Below are 15,371 nucleotides of genomic sequence, written 5' to 3'. Positions count from 1 at the left end.
CGCGCTATCTCAGAGTTATTGGTAAGAATTACATACTTTTAATTAAAGTTGTGCCCTAGATATGTTTAGTTTTGCTAGTACTTTTCCCCGTTGGTTTCGTTATATACATTGCTTAATTTTTTTAAACTAGAACTTCTTTTAAGTTTTAGATAATATTGTTTCTTCTTCTTCACGTGCCTTATCAGAGTTATCGGACGTTGGCGATCACTATTGGGAAGGCTTGTCGATCTTCTGCCACATGGAATAATTGTCCTGTATTTGATGTCTAAGTACATTCACCAATGTTTTTTAACCAACAAACTTGTTTTCTTCCACATGAATCCACATTTCCAATGCTTCAATTCTGTTCATACGTGACACTTGTAGTGCTCCATTCAAAAAGTACAGACCAAATATAGCACTTAACTATTTAAAATATCGGTAAGATAGTTTCGAAAACATTCAGATTTCTGCTTTAAATCTGAACCTTCTATAAATGCAAGGTATAACAGACGTTGATAAAGATGTTAATAGAGACATGGGGAATCTAAAATTTGCATTCCACGACATGTCTATCAACTAAGCAGAAATCCTTAACGAATTTGTTTCTTGTACTCATACAGAGTAGATCCGAATAAATGAAAAAGACAGCAAGATTTGATTTCACGTACAAAGCGTCTATGTATCTGTTGATACGTATTTCGACTTAATAAGTCTCATCAGAACAGTTATTCATAGCCGTTCTTAACGTGAAAAATAATCTTCTCTGTCTTTTAGGAACCAACAATAAAATGGCTTCGTTATGGACGCAATAGCGACATCTGATAGAAAAATCGGTAAGATAGTTTCGAAACAAATTCAGATTTCTGCTTTAATCTGAACCTTCTATAAATGCAAGGTATAACAGACGTTGATAAAGATGTTAATAGAGACATGGGGAATCTAAAATTTGCATTCTACGACATGTCTAACAACTAAGCAGAAATCCTTAACGAATTTGTTTCTTGTACTCATACAGAGTAGATTCGAATAAAATGAAAAAGACAACAAAGATTTGATTTCACGTACAAAACGTCTATGTATCTGTTGATACGTATTTCGACTTAATAAGTCTCATCAGAGCAGTTATTCATAGCCGTTCTCAACGTGAAAAATAATCTTCTCTGTCTTTTAGAAGCAACAATAAAATGGCTTCGTTATGTCGTTCACCATGTCTCTATTAACATCTTTATCAACGTCTGTTATACCTTGCATTTATAGAAGGTTCAGATTAAAGCAGAAATCTGAATTTGTTTCGAAACTATCTTACCGATTTTTCTATCAGATGTCGCTATTGCGTCCATAACGAAGCCATTTTATTGTTGCTTCCTAAAAGACAGAAAAGATTATTTTTCACGTTGAGAACGCTATGAATAACTGTTCTGATGAGACTTATTAAGTCGAAATACGTATCAACAGATACATAGACGCTTTGTACGTGAAATCAAATCTTTGCTGTCTTTTTCATTTTATTTAAAATATCTTTCTGTTTTTTTTGTTTTAGGAATATTTATTAGCAGACAAAAATATGTCCATCACACCAGTAGCCTTTTCATTGATGGCCTCGTTTATGTCGGCTATTACTCTGCTAGGAGTATCGAGTGAGAATTATTCCTATGGAATACAATTTATTGTTATAAATTTTTCTTATGGAATTTTTACGTTTATTGCAGCATATTATTACCTACCAGTATTTTTCAAATTACAAGCGACCAGTGCTTATGAGGTATGTACATTAAAATATTTGGAATCAATTTGCAATAGTGCCAAAGTAAATCTTATTTGTATAAGAAAACGCTAAAATCTAGACAGACATATTTGTACGTTTGTTTGCTATTAGGTATGTCAAAAATAATTATCGGTTTAAGATTTAAATAATATGTTGTTATGTTCAAAATAAATTGCACCCTATCATTTCTCAATTAGACTATTAGACAAAAGTTATAATGATATTAAATACCGATTAATTGTTGGTTTTCATTCGCTTTTTTACTGCCTTATTTGGAAGTACACTGCTTTGGAAGAAAAAATACACAAAGGATACATTTGGCAACGCTGTAAGCTTAGTCTACTCCTTCTTATTCTTAAGTCCGTGTCAGACGGTCAAATATTTGATCAAACTAGTTTGAGCAAACTGGCGTAATGACGTCATAATTACAGTTTGTTCAAATTTTAAAAATATACCTGTCACACGATCATTCAAATTTGATCAAATTGACGTATGTTAATGAAATTAATCGTCTTTTTTGCATATTTATTAGTTGCTTGTGCTTTAATTGCGATTCAATTTTTTTATCTATAGGGGAGAGGAGGGATAGTTGATTCCGGTGGGATACATGATCATTCTATTTTATATTTATTAAAATATTTATTTATTTTATATATCTAATAAAAGTAAAAAGACTGAGAGGATTTTTTTATAATAATGTGGATGCTCTACATTATATAAACAGCTTCTTTCTCAATATAAATCAATTATGTAGAAACTTATTACAGTCTGCAAGATGTTTTAAAATTTTATTTTTATTTTATAACAAAATAGGAAGACAAATAAACCACAAATTATCAACCAAAGAAAAAAAGAAAATGAATTTCATCACGTTATGTCTAACTACTGATTTTCATTTGTCTTAAATATTTTTCGACCAATCAAAATTAAAGTTTGATCAAACTGACCTTGATAAATAGAAGATCCTCTATTTTTAGAGGTTTGATCAAACTCAGGATGTGACGTCATGTGCTGTCAATTTTTTGGTTTGGTCAAACTAGTTTGATCAAATATTTGTCCGTCTGACACGGACTTTATAGGCCAGTAAATGAACGTGAAGTACGCCGATACCTTGTAATTTGCTGTGTCACCGCCGAATTACATGAAAATTTGGATTGGGATTTTAATTACCCTCCACTTCACATTTGAACTTGTACTGTTGGTAGATTTTTATTTTTTTGAAGGTGAAAACTAGCCCTATTAGAAAAAAATCTTGTAATGGACTACTATAACGACTATTTAACTTATATATGTTTGTAATTATTGTATCCGTAGAAACTAATTGTAATCTTATGGCCAACTAGGAAAAAACTAGTTTTTAGAAAAAGTAATGAGGCAACATTTTTTTAAAAATAATCTGTTAAACTAATGATGCCACAAAATTCATTTGCTTTGAACGTACTCAAAAGTTTGGCGGGTTTTTAGGGCTGCACACACCCCTTAAAATTTTTCTGTCCGCTTAGGTTTTGTTGTTTCTTTTTATGAAAAATCCTTCAGAACAAGAAAGTAACGTGTCCATTTTTATTACAAAATGTCAAGTAGTTTAGGAGATAATGCAAAAAACAATTTTTATTTTGTAACTTCAAAGGGCTGTAACTTTTTTTGTGTGTACTTTTGTACTAAGGTAAGTTGGATTCAATCAATTTATTTTTGTCCCCGGAATGCGTGATTTAATTTATGACATACCTTTTTGAAACACCCAGTATACCCTAGTCTGTAACAAAAGTTCAAGTTAAATTTAATTTATGTTTGCGTTTTAAAATATGCTTATAAAATTTAACAATAAATTGTAATACAGTATACTCCCTCTATAACGAACACAGTTATTACGAGGTTTCGCTTATAACGAGGTACATTAGATGTCCCGTGATTTCTATTGAACTATAACCCTTTATAGCGAGGTAAATTTGCTTATAACGAGAGAAAATAAGATTGAAAAACGTGTTTTTTTACGTTTTGGCCCGGCCGTAGCTATAAATAAATACCCTTTTTAACTGCGGGCCGCCCGTAATAAATTCTTACTATTTATGATTCTTAGTCGGAAATGTAAAATTTATGACTCACAAGTGTCATTGTAGGGGATTGACCATTCACATCTAATAATATGGGTCCTAATAGACAAGATGTAGAAAGTGTTTTAAAGGTTGTCAGAAACTTTATCAAAGGACAAAACGCAAATGAAGAAGCATAAAACTCTTTCACATCTTTAGAAAATATGATAGATAGAATACTGGACAATTTAAAGCTTGAAAATACGCTTTATACATATTTACAGAATACAGATTTTTTGTTTTAACGTATATCATTGACAATAAAAGTAAACAACTCTTTTTTGTTTTAATACATTTCATTGACAATAAAAGTAAACAACTTTGTTTTAAAAACGCCCATTCAAACAATATTTATTAGCATCTTATATTGCTCCGAATGCTTCACTATAGAAAGTTAATGTTTTAGAAAACTACATATTCATATGTATGCACAGTATTATTGTTGTTGGACATAACGAGATCCGCTTATAACGAGGTAATTAGTCTGCCATTTCAGTTCTCGTTATAGAGGGAGTCTACTGTATTTTATAAAAACTTGATTTTTATTTGAACCAAATGAAAGTTAAATTAACACATAATTCATTTTTAAATTCAACTGTAGCCTATTAACATGTTTTGTTCAATACTACCAAACAGGAATTCTTTAGAATAAATAGAAAAAAAGACAGCAAAGACAGCGACCGCAAAGGGTTAAGTCACACTTGTTTTAGTCTGAAAGAACATATATTTTAATTAATAGTAAATAATAAAAACAAATCCGAAGTGTTGGTTCCAAGTGGGGGTTCAAGTACTAAATATCGTTTACTAATATTCACGTTTCAACACTTTGTATTTGAGTTACTGTAAGTGCCCTCCAACATCAGAAAGTCCAAAAAAGACACGGCTCAGACGCGAAAAATCGTAGAAGCCTCTGATTTCATTTAATTCATTAAATTTCTTTTTAGTACTTAGAAAGGAGATTTGGCAAAACAGCAAGACTGGCAGCTTCTTTGTCATATACTCTACAAATGACTTTATATATGGGAGTAGTGTTATACGCACCCGCCTTAGTGTTAGAAGCTCTTACAGGTATAAGCAAGTTATCAGCAATTTTATCTGTAGGTAAGTATATACTCACTGGAACATATATTAGATTATAGTAATAAAAAATTTCAAAATGATCTCCAAAACTTTTGGCATCAAAACGACCAAAACCACCTGCTCATGTTATTACATACAGTGGCGGATCCAGAAATTTTTGTCAGGGGGGGGGGGTCATGGGTGTTAAGGGTGATTTTGATACAGGATTAGATTTTGCACCTTTACGATTGATATGATTTGTGCCTCATCTAAGGGAACCAGTTTCTCAATAATTATTTTAGGCGATATATTAAACCAATGAGAAGTTACTAAAACCCAAATACCTTACGGGTGCAAAGAAGGGTAGAACATTAAGGGGTCCTAAACTGAAACAAAAAAAAAATAAACCCACATACTCTATGACAGTAAAATCAAGTGTACAAGACTATTAAACCAAAGGAAAGTTATTAAAATATAAATACTGAAAAATCAAGGACTGTTAATTTAAACAAGGTATTTTAGAGACAATTAATTTAAACCCACTTATCCTATAGCTACAAAATCAAGAACGAACCAAGGATAAATAAGTATAGAACCAAAGTTAAGTAATTTAAATGCAATAACTCAATCTAAGTGTAAACATTAATGAATGTATTTAACTTCCTAATAAACTCTATGTTATAGTTGGATATCCGATATCAATTTGTAAAAATATTCATTTATTCCTTATTGCTATACGGAGTGGTACGATTATAACTTATAATCGAGGGTAAAATTGAAGGCAAGAGAGGAATGGGACGCAAGAAAATGTCCTGGCTCCGAAACATAAGGCAATGGACAGGGATTAACGACATACAATCTCTGATACATATTGCAAGAAATAGAGAATTAATGGAAAATGTGATCGCTAACATCCATTAGTGGATTTGCATCTAAAGAAGAAGAAGAAGATACGGAGTGGAAACATGGACTCGGAATTACAAGTATGAGGCGTATAGAAGCCTTTAAAATGTGTGTTTTTCGAAGAATGCTGAAGATTTCGTGGACACAGCACGTGACCAATAACGTGCTGAAAAGAATGAGGACTGAGAGAGAACTCCTAAATATTGTAAACAACAGAAAAACGAGTTATCTAGGACATATTTACAGAGAAGAAAAATATAACTTTCTACGACTCATAATGGAAGGGAAAGTAAAAGGAAACAGAGGTCCAGAAAGAAAAAAATGCTCCTGGCCGAAGAATGTAAGAGACTGGACAGGCATGGACACACATTCGACACTTAGAACAGCTCAAGATAGAGAGCAATTTGCTGTAGTTATAGACATCCTTCCGTAATAAAGAAGAAACCTTAAGAATAAGTGTAAATAGCATTTTATTTAAATTAATTTATTCAACAAAAAATGGAAATTCAACTGAAAGCGACGGAAATGGATTTTTGGAGAAGAGCTGCAGGAAGATCTAGAGAGAAAGGATTACCAACGAACGCATTAGAGAAATAATGGGAATCAAACGAACAATCACAGATGACCTAACAACAAAACAACTTATCTGGTTCGGACACATACAAAGAATGGATGAACAACGAATACCAAAAGAAATATTATAATGGCAACCAGAAGGAAGAGAAAACGAGGTTGACCGAGAAAAAATTGGCAATAAATAAAGAACTGAGAGAGAAGTCATAGAAGAAGACCTATGGAACAACGGGACTAAGTGGCGATTAGAAGTCGGAAATCGGCGGAGAACGTTATAAACCGACAAGTAGTAGTAGTATTCAACAAAAAACATAATATAATTAAGGGAATAGTTATTTCTATAATTAGGCATATTAGGCTATAATTGAGTGAAATATTTTTTTACCCGGTATTGAAATTTTTCTCACGAATTGTCAGCAACAGCCGGCAACGAGTGGTAAATAAAAGTTCAGTGATTAAAAATACTAAATGAATAAGATAAGGAAATATTATATAAATTTTATAAAAATGTATTCTTTTCGCCTATCCGATTTAGAAATTCGCTCTATGATTGCATCAACATCTAGAGAAATTTCAGGATGCACATTGATGAGTGCTAAACCAGTTAACCTTTCCGCAGAAGTTCTATTTCTAAGCCAAGTCTTTAGACGCTTAAGCGTAGAACGCTCTGTTGTTGATGCACTGACTGGCAGTGTAATTAATATTTGCAGAAATATTCTGATATTTGGATACATATGAATATCGCAGTTTTCTAATACTTCTAAAATACAATCAGGAAGTTTTCCATTATTTTGCACGACTCTTTTCCACTTTTGAATCCACAGTGAAAATTCTTGTTCTTCTGTGGAATATGCAGTAAGTAGTTGGTTCAATAATATCCTGGTGTCAACATTTTTTTAATGCAACTTTATCTTCTGGTGTGTTATCAGTTTTAGGTAAAACAACTTGAAGATTAAATAGATTCATAACTTTCGGTGAAAGTCGTTCTTCTAAATCAGTTAAGATATTGTCTAAAAGGGGTAAATAATAGATCTTCGGAAATATTCTTCTCAAGAGTTAGTAGATTGATTTTGACGACAGGTTTGACGAGAAACTATATGAGCCTCTGGCACTCAAATGACGAATTGACAAAATTTAAAAATCACGTAACTCTGGATTCGTGGAAGTTTTAGTCGACGTATTACTGTATTAGAGTTGTTGATTTTTTTAAAGAGCAATTTAAAAAGGCTTCCGTATAATTATAAACTTACCCGTAGAATAAATGAGTTTGAATCATTTCAACTCTTGACTTTTGCTTATAGGGTTGATGGGTTTTAAATTATTTTTTTTTGGGATAATTTGATTGATATTTAATTTTGTTTTGGGGGTGGTCATGACCCCCGTGACCCCCTTGGATCCGCCACTGATTACATACAACAGTCAGAGTAGAAAAACTCAAAAAGTTGGCACAAGGCAGATGCAAAAATAAATTTATTTAATTCATCTTCAAGCATATTGCTTCAAGGCTATTGTTTGATTGCTTTGTAATGTCCATCTTAGAATACCAAAATGATTTTGTTTAATTAATCGATTATAATACAGAATCTTTTTCATCATGTTGATTCTAACATATTTTTGACTTTATGGCCTATCAGAACACAACGGTTCCGATGCATTTTCCATATGTCATTCCATATTCCATAGTCAATAATGGTATACCACTTGGTCTCTGGTAATCTTCTATATTTTATTTTATTTGTCATTGACAGGAACTAGTCGATGGTTGTATTCGCTCCGTGCACCTGGACTGGTATCGCTTTGTTTAGGTTTTTATATTATCACCATTACACCAATGAAAGGATTTACAAATCTATAGTAATAAAATTCAAAATTTGTAATTAATCGTATAATATTGACTGTGTATTAAATATTTGTATATAAATAACGTTATCGTATTATTTATGTTATATATTACAAATAGAATTGTTGACAGTTGAAAATTTGGATATGTTTACAAACACATTTGTTTTGTCTACATAAAGAACAGAATAGAGTAGAAAATACTTACCTACCTAAAGAAATCCAAAAAAGAACTAAAGTAGCAAAAGACCGATGGCTACAAGAATCTTGTTTAGAAATTGAAGAACTGGAGCAACGCCATGGCAGCTTCCATTTACATAAAAAACTAAATGGGTTAACAGCCAAAATCATAATTTACGGGCAAAATATTACAGGCAAGTGATATTAAAGAGCGTTTTACCGAATGGAAAAATAACATAATAGAATTATTTAAAGATGACCAAGAAATAACATTTAACTGGGATACTGGCCCACCGATTCTAATCTCAGAAGTTCAGAAGGCCATTGACTAAGAGGAACGAAGGAAGGCTTCTGGTCCTGACGAAATACCTGCAGAATTGGTACAACTATGAGATGGTGAGAGAGTTGCGATTATCACCTACTTCTTTAACAAGATATGAAGTAAGGTAAATTACCAGACAACTGGTTATTATCAATATTATAAATATTTCCTAGAAAAGGAATGCCAGACAGTGTAGCGACTATCGACTTATCAGTTTAATGAGTCACACGCTCAAAATGTTTATGAAAATATTGCATTGTCGCATATATAAATTTTGTGGAGGGATAACTGATGATGAGCAGTTTGGTTTCCGAAACGGTGTATTCGGGAGGCTCTTTTTTTGGATGCAACTACTGTTACAAAACAGCATTGCGTTTAGGAAAAATATTTACGGTTTCGGAAAAGCCTTTGATAGAGGACCACATAAATATACTACTATTTCAATGCTTGGACTGGACACGTATGACATTAGATTGCTCAAAAATCTTTACTACAATCAGACAGTTTGTATTAAGGTGGATCAAGAGGTTTCAGCTAAAGTTCTATGAAACGTGGTGTCAGACAGGGATGTGTTATGTCACTGATGTTTTTTAATGCCTACGCTGAACCAAATAGTCTAGAAGACTTGAAAGACCCTGTTAAACGCTGTAAACAACGAATGTACTGAAAAAGGCTTAACAATCAAGACAAAGAAATCAAAATGCATGGTGTTCGAAAAAATTCTGGGTAGTTGGATTAACTGCAGGGTTTGCTTTTATAAACTTTTAATAAATTTTTGAAAATGCACAAATTGGGAGCCCTTTGCCGGGGCTCTGCTACTGTTCTACGAACCTAGACTCTTTGCTGGACTCTTTTTGCCTTTAAAAAAGTGTTTTTATTTCATTACCGATGCATGAATTAATGCTAATCTACCAAAGATATAATCTACGCAGAGGTCACTTCGAATTGGTTGGTTAAAATCCCTCTGTAAGACACCGTGAGGCTCCGTAATATTCCAGGCCCTTCCTTCCCTCTTGGTCATATCAACACCAGTTATTACTGCAACAGTTTGCGATGCAAGAAATATTACCTACCATCGTTTTGAACAATTATATGTATAACTAGTAATTCTGCCCGTCGAATGCGACGGAAGGTTCAATCAATATCTGCAGTCACTCGTTAAAATATATTGTTATGATTGTTTATTTTGACTTTGATTTTAATTTATTGAGCCAATAAAAAAATTATAATTTAATTGTTATCAAATGTAAAATAAGACTCCTTATATTACCTGTGTTCGATGGATTCATAGATTTTCTAGTTGTCCTTTATCGAGATAGAGAAGAAGGATAATAATAAAAGAAAATAGTATATTACAAAAATTAAGTATTCTTTATTTTATATAAAAAAGGAATAAAACAATTTTCAACTTCCGCCGTTATCTTATCAATCAGCATATAAGAAAATAAATGAAATTTTTATAATAATACGATTTTAAATCTACATAAATTTATAATAAGTGAAAACCAATTTTACTTAAACTTTCCTTTACTTGAAACAAAAAACAACAAAACTGTAACTTTTGATTAGTCAAACAAAACTCACTTCTTTAAATTTGAATGATAATGACCATGATGTCAACACAGATCCTTCACAGATACCAATTTCAATTATACAAAACACTTACAGCTTTTTTTTTCTTATTGAATTGTATGTTGGCACATACCCAGAAAAATCCAGTCTCCTCAACGATGTGATCTCTTCTCTTTGGCACCTCGACTCCTTCCTAACGTCTCTGCAAACCTCCTGCAGACTACACAAAAACACCTGATTCACTTCTCCAAAAACTTAGCTACTTATTTATGACACAAGGACCCCCTTTTGTCAACTTGATGCCGTAAAACTACTTTCACATATACTTCACAAAATGCCCACGGTAGATACAAGGACCTCTTTTAATCTACTTGTTATCTCCTTCTGCAAAACTATTCACTTCTTTTTCACAATGCCGGTATCCAACCTCACGAACCACACCCTATCTTCTAACAAACGCCTGTTTCCTTCGATGGCCAAATTACAACTGCCTCTCCCCGTCTCCTAATCAGGCTAACCCCATTACCATTCAAAAACGACTATCCAATCAAAAGCTCAAATCTTGTTTACTACTGTTAATGTTTGTTCTAAAAATTCTGTGTATCATTTGGGAAGACCAAATTACTGTTTCAGAGAAAGAATAAATAAAAATTGATTTTTCTATCCTCAGTCTGTTAATACACAATCTATACCTGTTTCCAAAGATTAGTATATGGTCATTTAATACACAAACAATGACAAGATTAACTTACAGGTAAAATGTCTTCTAATTCTACGCAAAGGGGTTTTTTGATAATTTTGTTGGAAACGGAAAAGGCCAAACAAATTTCTATTCTTATCTACACTAAATCTTATCTTAAATTACTATATACAATTTGTTTATAATGATATCTTAAAATTTTATTCCGATGGATCTTTTTATTTATTTTTTTCTTTGGTTGAGAAAGAAGAAGTATGACAATATATATATACATACATATATATATATATATATATATATATATATATATATATATATATATATATATATGTAATATATATATGTAATATCAAATAATACTATTAATAACACTGGTCTGCCTACTACTGTACTTGGGATTCTAACTACCCATTACTCCTCGTTACCCTATTTCCCTCAAGTTCACCTATTCACGTTACATTGTCTACATTTTGTAAATTTGAATGGATATTATCTGGCCCTGTTTGTGAGCTAATCGAAAAATCTCCAACATCATTAGAGGCAGATAAACTCTTTGATTTACTTGAAGATGCTCCGGAATCCATTGTAACATTTACTTCTTGATATAATTTACGTTTTTTTGGGACAAAAACTGCACTAACATCGCTATTTTCATCTTCCGAGTCACTCGAAGCTTGCGAACTAGGAGAGTAAGCATCAGACGAATGAACATTACCTATTATTACAGAATCACTTTCGTCATCCGACATTAGTTCATCCCACAACTGTAAAATGCATTTCTGCCCTTTTTCGTAATCTCCCATTGTGCGTACACCTTGTTTACATTCGCTTTACTGAATTGCTATGCTCAAAAACTCTGTTCATCTAAGGAGCTAACAATAGACTGGCTTGCACTTGCACGAGTCGCTTGATTCTCGAGACGGTTACTTTTTCCTTGAATACCAGGCAGTGCCACGGCATAACGTATGTACCACATGGTCCCGTAGAAGCAATATAAATTATTTGGTCCTCGTGGCAAAACCTTAGGCCACAAAAAAATCTTTCAAAATTCACAAAAAAAAGACAGATACCCAAAAATATTATTCAAATAGATTATAAAATACCTTAGCCAAACTGAGACTATTACAAAAAAAAATTTAAATAATTTTCATTATATGGTGGCGCTAAGGTGTTAAACATGACGTGTATCTCCTTCTGTCGACTGCATAGAACGAATAGATACCTTTGAAAATTAAATACTCCATGCTGTTTATCATTATTGAATAAACTTTTTACGCAAAATAAAACTTGATATATCTTCACAAGTTGACGGCGTTCTTCCTTATATTATCAACTATTATGCGCTGATAAGCCAATAAAAATTATTTTTAGGCATTGTTTGCACATTCTACTCTACAATAGGAGGAATGAAGGCCGTTTTAGTCACAGATGTATTTCAATCTTTGCTTATGTTTGCTGCCATTTTCTGTGTGATTATTAATGGATGACTCTGAGATAGCGCGTTAGCGGAAATCTGGAGAATAGCAGAGCAACATAATAGAACAAATTTGCTGAAGTAAGTTTAGTTTTGGAAATTATTCTTTATAGCTTTTAATTGAAATGATCATGGATAAAAATATAGACAAGGGTTTTCGGATTGTTTACGGTATGTGTTATGGTATAGGTGTTCTTATGAAATTATTCATATTTTTATTCCCAGTTTTAGTTATGCTTAACAGGTACTTGCGACTGTTTTAGAGCTCGAAGATTAACTTAACTTCCTTTATTACTTATTATTAATTGTGGTTTAATCCCGTATAAAAAATATCTCTGTTAAATATGGCAGAAGAAAATAGTTTCAGAACCATTCTTAGCTGCTTAATATTCAGTACTATACAGCCTTTTCCTGTGTACTTCATTGGGATCGTCCTATCACACACCATTCGCTTGTTACTGTACTGTATACACTGTAGTAGTAACTCTACCTCTAAATTATCATTCTAGATAGGTACTCTGTTTTTCTCCTACTAATTGTTAAACTTTTAGAAATTGTTTACCTTGTTTGTTTACCTATTTTTAAGTAAAATTACATCATCAGCATATAATAAATACCAAGGAATGCCACTGTAATAATTCTTTGTTATCTGATTCAATACTATTATAGTAACAATAATTTAGGACTAAGCACTGAGCCCTGATCGAATCATACTTTCACATAAAATATATCAGTCCCTCCCATACCTGTGCTAACATAAGTTGTTACTCACATTATATATATTTTTTACAATCTTCCTATACTCATAGGAAACTGTTTTCTTATTGAGTACTTAGTATATAACTATACCTCATAGGTAACTCCAATCAGTACTCAGCCTAAGCAAGAGGTGGAACGGTATCGGTCGATCAATACTCGACGCAGACGGGAAATGGAAGCGATCGATCAATACTCGATTGCCAGGTAGGGAAAGAACGTTGTCCTCTGATCAGTATCAGTACTCAGACTCAGAGACCAGTTCAATACTCCGGATCGAACTTCGTTCACGCCGCATCGATGGCAATGCCAAGCTGTTAGTTGTAGTGCGGGTACACTGAGAGAGGGCCAGCTATTGGAAAGCTATGACGCGTTCGGCGGCATTTACGTTACAAAGTATCCTATCACAGCCTTTCTTAAGATCGACGAATACCATATGTGCGTTTGTTTCTTTACTCTTATATTTTTTTGTTAATCTGTCTGGCACAAATCAAAACTTTCCACTGTCTGGCACAACTAACTTTCCGAAATTTTTGTTTCCCCATTTTATAAATTTTTCCTTCACATATTTTCATGGTATGACTAAAGTCGACTTTACACTACATGATTTATCATGTGATTTGTCATATGATTTGGTCATGGAGTGAAATTTACATGTTTATACTGTGTGATTTGTCATATGATTTTGTCATAGGCACTGTCATGCGGCTCGACTCTGAGATAGCGCGTAGAATAGAACATATTAAATATCGCTCCTTATTGTTATGTCAATTCAGCGAGATTTCCTTACAAGAGACAACATTCTTTATTTATTATTTATTTATTTGTTTGTTGCATTGATATTGAGCCTATTGTCTAATCTGTGCTATTGTGTCGCATTTTTCTTTTATTATTTATTTAGTTTATTTTATTCGTAGTTTAGTGTTTTATAGTCTTAGTCATAATTTTAGTTTAGTCTCTTTGTTAATTATTTTTAATTTGGTATAATATAAACACTAAATTTGATATGCCCCGTCCACTATTTCTACATAAGAGCCACCTGCGAGCCCAAAGGCGTCTGATCTTTTCTCTTACTATTAGGTGTACGCAGTTGTTGCCGGAGTATTATTATTAAAAGTCGGAAGCCAATGCAAGCAAGATTTATTTTCCAATCTAATAGTTATTATCTATACTGTGTCTTATATCTCTATGACCATAAACAAAAAGAAAAATCAATAAAACCTCATTGTCACTCATATCATAACTCATAACTTATCATTCAGTATAAACACGATTTTTTTAAAACATCATAGAAACGAGGAATCATAACAAATCTCATATGATATTGTTATATGATAAAATCATGAGTGTAAAGTGGTTTTATGCTTCTGAATTTGGTACTTGGTGGAACAATCTCTATTGATTTCTTTGACATCAAGATACTATTATACATCGTCTAAACGAAAGTAAAATAAGGCCAAATACCAGACTGCATTTCATTTCAGTTTGAACTTCCACAAGTATTCCTGATGAGGAGTTGAATAACTCGAAACACGTGTAGAGCAATGGTGGAATTTGAATTGAACTGAAATTCAATCTCTTACTTTCATCTAAACGTCTTTTCTCTACGTAAAGAGTGAAAAAGATAGTGTTTTTCAAGGGTGAACCGTAGATGCATGTCGGAGTAAAAGGTTACTTCTAGCGTCGTTCAAGAACCTCTAGTAAGAAGCTTTGAATTTGCGGTTCAAATAATTTGCTATCAAAGAGAGGTCTCTCTCGACTTCTTTCTTGTTACTTCATATATATATATATATATATATATATATATATATATATATATCTATATATATAGTATAGTATATATATATATATATATAATATTCTTTATAGTTTTAGCCCTGATCCCACTGTAAGGCATTCATGGTTTACTTTAATCCTCGGTGGAGGTGTAACGTTTCTTTCTCTGTATGGGGTAAATCAGACGCAAGTTCAGAGATACTTGACAGTCAAAGACTTAAAAACTGCTCAAAAAGCATTATGGTGGAATTGGCCGATTTTAACTTGCCTTAGTCTAAGCACATCATTTTCGGGACTGGTAATTTTTTCCCGATATTATAAGTGTGATCCAGTTTTATCGAAACGTATCAACTCTGCTGATCAGGACTCTGAGATAGCGC

General features: G+C 32.6%; 1 protein-coding gene across 1 annotated transcript; it reads left to right on the top strand.

Annotated features, from left to right (window-relative positions):
• Positions 1–1,526: 1,526 nt before the first annotated feature.
• LOC140432199 (putative sodium-dependent multivitamin transporter) lies at positions 1,527–15,367 on the top strand (the record flags this gene model as incomplete). Its single annotated transcript, XM_072520023.1, is given in 4 exon segments — positions 1,527–1,744; positions 4,782–4,938; positions 12,357–12,540; positions 15,085–15,367. Coding segments are annotated over 4 exon segments (822 nt in total), but the record flags the coding sequence as incomplete, so codon positions are not given.
• Positions 15,368–15,371: the final 4 nt, after the last annotated feature.

The sequence above is a fragment of the Diabrotica undecimpunctata genome, unplaced genomic scaffold (genome assembly GCF_040954645.1).
Source record: "Diabrotica undecimpunctata isolate CICGRU unplaced genomic scaffold, icDiaUnde3 ctg00003201.1, whole genome shotgun sequence".
Taxonomy (NCBI): Eukaryota; Metazoa; Arthropoda; class Insecta; order Coleoptera; family Chrysomelidae; genus Diabrotica; species Diabrotica undecimpunctata.
Note: the sequence above shows the minus strand (reverse complement) of the source record. Positions and strands in the feature narration are given on the sequence as shown.